Below are 4,921 nucleotides of genomic sequence, written 5' to 3'. Positions count from 1 at the left end.
CAACCCCCGTAAAACAACGACAGCAACAACAACAATAAAAACAACAGACCCCTGAAAACAGCAACAAACAAACAAACCAACAAATAAACACAAACAAACACACAGACCAAAATTATCTGTCCGGAGCAGGAATATAAATATAATTAAATCCTAATGTTTTCCTTTTATTGCCTCCCCTCAGAACACCCAGCTCCAGGCATTTGTGCAGATGGCGGTCCTGGCTGACTACGCGGACACTGGAGCTAATCTGCCGTACATGGGAGCCAACGACCAGCTTTTTGGGGAGTTCAAACACAACCTCTTCGTTCTTCTTTGTTCTTTGAAAGAAACTGTTGCCAGCTTTGCATCCGACTCCGAAATTGCCACCGTGGTGGTGAAGCACGCTCACAGCGATGCTACACTCGGCTCCAGAATACCCAATTTGAAAGCCTCGTGGAAGAGGAAATTCTTCGTCGTTTATTTGGAGAATGTACTGCAGGCCATTAAGAATTTGCAGCCATAGGCAAGAAAAAAAAAAGGTTCCATGTTAAAGTATACATGGCTACTCTGGAGTGCAGAAAATGTATTTTATGATTAATCTAATTTATTTCACTAATTTATTTGTGCATGTACATTTGTATTTAATTTACTGTGACAACAGTGTAGCCCTCTCTATTTTGAGCATGTTGTGTTATAGTATCTAATACAAAAAATATATATTATATACATATAATACATTACATATTATATATGTAATTAAAATAGCATGTTGAACTATGGTAAACAAGAACAGACTGTTGTGCAGTAAGCTTATGTGGGCAATTTTTCTGTACACCTCTCAAGAAGGCTCACTTTGTTCAGTATTCTGAATTACTCATTTTCTCTATAAAAGATTGGGGTTTAATTGTTTTGTTTTTAAAAAGACGACCTGTTATTTTGCAGACCCTACTCAGATATCTTCTTTTTGGTATTCTAAAAAACGTTAATTACTTTTTCGTGTTTTGTTCTTTGGTCGATGTCCGAAAATGGTATATCATTTTACATTCCTTTACTCTCACCGTTATTCTAAATTAAGGCTCTTTAACAATTTTTTCAATTGTTTCCTCGGTTTTCTACCAAGGTCTCTCATTTTATCTTCATTTTTGTCTGACCAACATTTTAAGAAATAGCATAATTTTGTTTCATCATTTTGTATTTCATTTGGCAGTCCCGTATTTTTCTCAGGTACATGTATTCCTAATCCTTGTGTGCCAACTTCTGGCACAAACTAATACAAACTCTAGTACTTTATGTTGCCTATGCCTCGCATGTGCGTGTATCAAAACTGTAACTCACAATGAGTCTATCTCGCCTGTATTCTACTTTTATGATCTATACTTGGAATCAACATTCCTCAATATTCTATGCAATGCTTATCTCATGACTAATACAGAGTTTGATATTTTTTCATACTGGGCCTTGTAAATCTTCAATTCGTATTTGTTATTTACACTTAAAACATTCTAATAATCTATGCAATATTTATTTGATTTAATGGGTACACTATATATACAAACATCATTCGATTCTAAATCTGCACACTTATTTTATTATCTTTCACGTAGAAATGCCCATGCACATTTCTTAGCGAACGATCACAACTTTCATATTTCTCCTCCCCCCCTCCCCCCACACACACATACATTTACACTCCCCACACCCTAAACAGGTTATATTATTATATCACGCAAATCCCAGGAGAAGACCTTCATAAATAGTTTAAAGTAGACAAAGTCAGAAAAATTGACCGCAAATATATCCAACTGGGCTAAATACTTGAAAATCCAAAGCAGATACAAACAATTTTTTCCCAGCGAATGAACCAATCTGTCACCCCCTGCCATACAACATGATGATATGTTAATGCATGTATATATATATATACACACACATATATATACACACGTTGTTGACTACACCCTTATCATTTGGATATGATTATTCAGCTCCTCATCTTCTGTAAAGTGACTACAAAACTCGTTCTGTAATAGATATCAGTTACTGAATCAAGATTTATAACAATATTGTCCACTAATTAACGTAGTTTATGGTTCTGTTCCTTAAAACATGTAAAAAGCAATATTCGAAAGAATATTGTGCGGTATGTATTTCATTTTAAAATTTTAATTTACAAAGAAACTTTCTTTTTCATAATTAGGTGTAAATGCTTCGTTCATAATTATTGTTAATGTGTTTGTGTTTGTGAAAAGAAAATAAATAAACAAACAATCCACATACCTTGTTTCTATTTTTTGTTTTTGAATGTGTGTAGAATTATTTCATAATTCATGCCTTGAGTGTGATCACAATAAATTTCACCTATCTTATAGCATTTTAAATTTTAGATGTTCAAAACCAAGGCCTCCGCCTCGCCCTGGGGGCTTTCCGCACTTCTCCTGTTGTGAACCTCTAGACCGAGGTCAGCATTCCATCCTTCAAAAATCAGTAGAACACAACTGTCATTACACACTACGTAATATAACAAAGCTCATCACCAAACAAACCAGCATACGGCTATTTTAAATTCATTCAGACATTATAATCATTTAAAAAACCATCGACAAGATAATTAAACCATTCGGCCTCATTCCGTGGCACCTCACCTCGGCAAATATAAACGCAGACCTCATCACACACAACAAATCATGCACTGACACAAAAACATTCAATACCGCATTAAAAACCCCCCACCTCATCAAACAACAGCCCAACGCAGAGAAAATCTTCACCGATGGCGGTGTAAATCGGACTCGGCAGGAGGCGCCGCTGCCCTATCCACAAACAACACACAATAGAGAAGGCTCCATCCCGGGGTCTTCATTTTTTTCTGCCAAGGCCACAGCCATTGACATTTTAGGCCATTCTACCTTGTCATCCTTTCTAATTCTATCCAATTCTTTGTCTTGCCTCACTTCACTCACCAATTCCACATTCTTAATAAACCCTAAAATAGGTAAATTACAGATGAGGACTCATTCCTCGATTGAACAAGGAAAGCATACCGTGTTTGCATGTTGGCATCCTAGGAAACGAGCAAGACGATTTTCTAGCGCAAGTATCCTTGTCCCTTCTGTTGGGATCAATGGAGAAGACCTTCCAGCGGAGAGACTTCAAAACTAATGTAAAAAACTACTCCCCCAGTCTGTGGGAGGAACACTGGAACGAACAACTGGACAACAGACTCCACGGTATAATGCCAAAATAAGGCCAAAATTGGGCCCACGAAAGGCCTCGGGTCTCTCCAGAAGAGACGAAGTTATTTTAAACAGACTACATATCGGACTTGGCACTTAGATATATCTATTCTGAAGAGTTTGTTCTCCATAGTTTATCCAAGCAGAATTCTTGATTTTGTAAAGACCATTTGTCGGATAGGAAAATGCAAATTAAATAGATGTTTAATTTTTAAAAATCGACAAGAAACCCGCGTGGCACGTTTTTCTACAGACTTCAACATAAGTTAAGGACCACTTACAAACACTCCGAGTAGTCTTCTTAGGTCGACCTGCACGTGGGTGTTCTTGGGCTGATCCAGTGGCTTGATGGCGCTGCCTCAAGCAAACAATGACAGAGTGTGACACTGTGGGCCTTCTGGCAACTTCTCGGGCTCCAACTCCATCCTGCGGCCATGCCATAGCCCTGGCACGATCAAAGTCTCTCAGCTTTCGTCTTGGTGGCATGTTGATGTGATTCTGGATTTTTGCGCCAACGGCGGCTTATGTTGCCACCAAAGTGAGCACAGTTCGAGACCGTACGTCCGTTTATGACATGCACCAGAAAGTTTAACTGAGGAATGTCCGTGGTGTAACACACAAGTTGATAAAAAAACAGCAAATTTGGCTAAAATTCCCAGAGGGTTTCCCATGCTGCACGTGGTGGTTTTGCCCCTTTAGGAAACTTTGCAGTACGCATTGGTAGCCCATTACCACTTTCAGAGCAAAACTATTTCATACATTCCTTGTTGTCTTTCTTTCGGGTTTTAAAAAATCAGGGCTGTCTGTGAAGGTGGTCCTTAACTTATGTTTTTAAAAAATACTTTTCAACGGCTGAAGATCTTTCTCCGTCACATACTACACATAGAGTCTATATTATATCTTTTCTACGTGAGGATCATCGAAAAGATATGTGACGGAGAAAGATCTGTTGTAGATCCAACTGAAAAGCAAAAAAGTGGAATTTAGAAAAATGTTGCTGTTAACGGTTTCTTGAATTGAACCGTCGAAATGTAGATTACTGGCTTTTTAATGACTTTTTACTCTCTCTCTCTCTCTCTCTCTCTCTCTCTCTCTCTCTAATCCTAACCACTCATCACTTTAACCCGGCATCGACATTAGGATAACCACAGCTTTATAGAGGTATTATTCTTATTTGCAGTTCGACTTATCACACATTTGCTACCTCAGCCTTCAATCCCATAACTTTTTCGTTCCGTTTCTTGAACTTGAAAGTCTCTTGAGTGTCAAAAACGTGTTATTTAAAAACCTTGACTTTCCACTTGAATGTTTCTCCCAATTGACATAATATTTTTTTTATTTATATACTTCTCAAAACCGTTTATGTTTCATCATTTAAATCTATTAGAGTAACATATTTTAAACAGTAAAACCGGAACTATATATCAGCTGTCTAACTGCGTTGCGTTCTGAAAGGAATGAGATACATGCCAAACAAAAAATACCAAGGGAGTCAAATGAAACAAGAGTGACATTTCTAAACGACAAACAACTTCACATTAATGCCAAACAAAGACAAAAGTGTCATCGTATTCCACATTTCCTGAAGCTGGCGGTGCACAAAAAAAGGGAATGTTATGTTATGTGTCTATTTGCTGCCAAAAAAAAAACTGTTCAGAATGTAGATCAAAAATGAAAGTTTCTCTCGAAAACATTACCCCCCCCCCCCC

The 4,921-nt window shown here is 37.7% G+C and overlaps 1 protein-coding gene across 2 annotated transcripts in view; it reads left to right on the top strand.

Annotated features, from left to right (window-relative positions):
- Positions 1-2,251, top strand: part of LOC101864685 — a 9,548-nt gene extending 7,297 nt beyond the window's left edge. For both annotated transcript variants that reach the window (XM_005096916.3, XM_005096917.3), the window contains exon 4: positions 182-2,251. In XM_005096916.3, the coding sequence (XP_005096973.2) occupies positions 182-502 (321 nt within the window). In that variant the 3' untranslated portion in view covers positions 503-2,251. The remainder of the gene's footprint in view (positions 1-181) is intronic.
- Positions 2,252-4,921: the final 2,670 nt, after the last annotated feature.

The sequence above is a fragment of the Aplysia californica genome, unplaced genomic scaffold (assembly GCF_000002075.1).
Source record: "Aplysia californica isolate F4 #8 unplaced genomic scaffold, AplCal3.0 scaffold00142, whole genome shotgun sequence".
Classification (NCBI taxonomy): domain Eukaryota; kingdom Metazoa; phylum Mollusca; class Gastropoda; order Aplysiida; family Aplysiidae; genus Aplysia; species Aplysia californica.
Note: the sequence above shows the minus strand (reverse complement) of the source record. Positions and strands in the feature narration are given on the sequence as shown.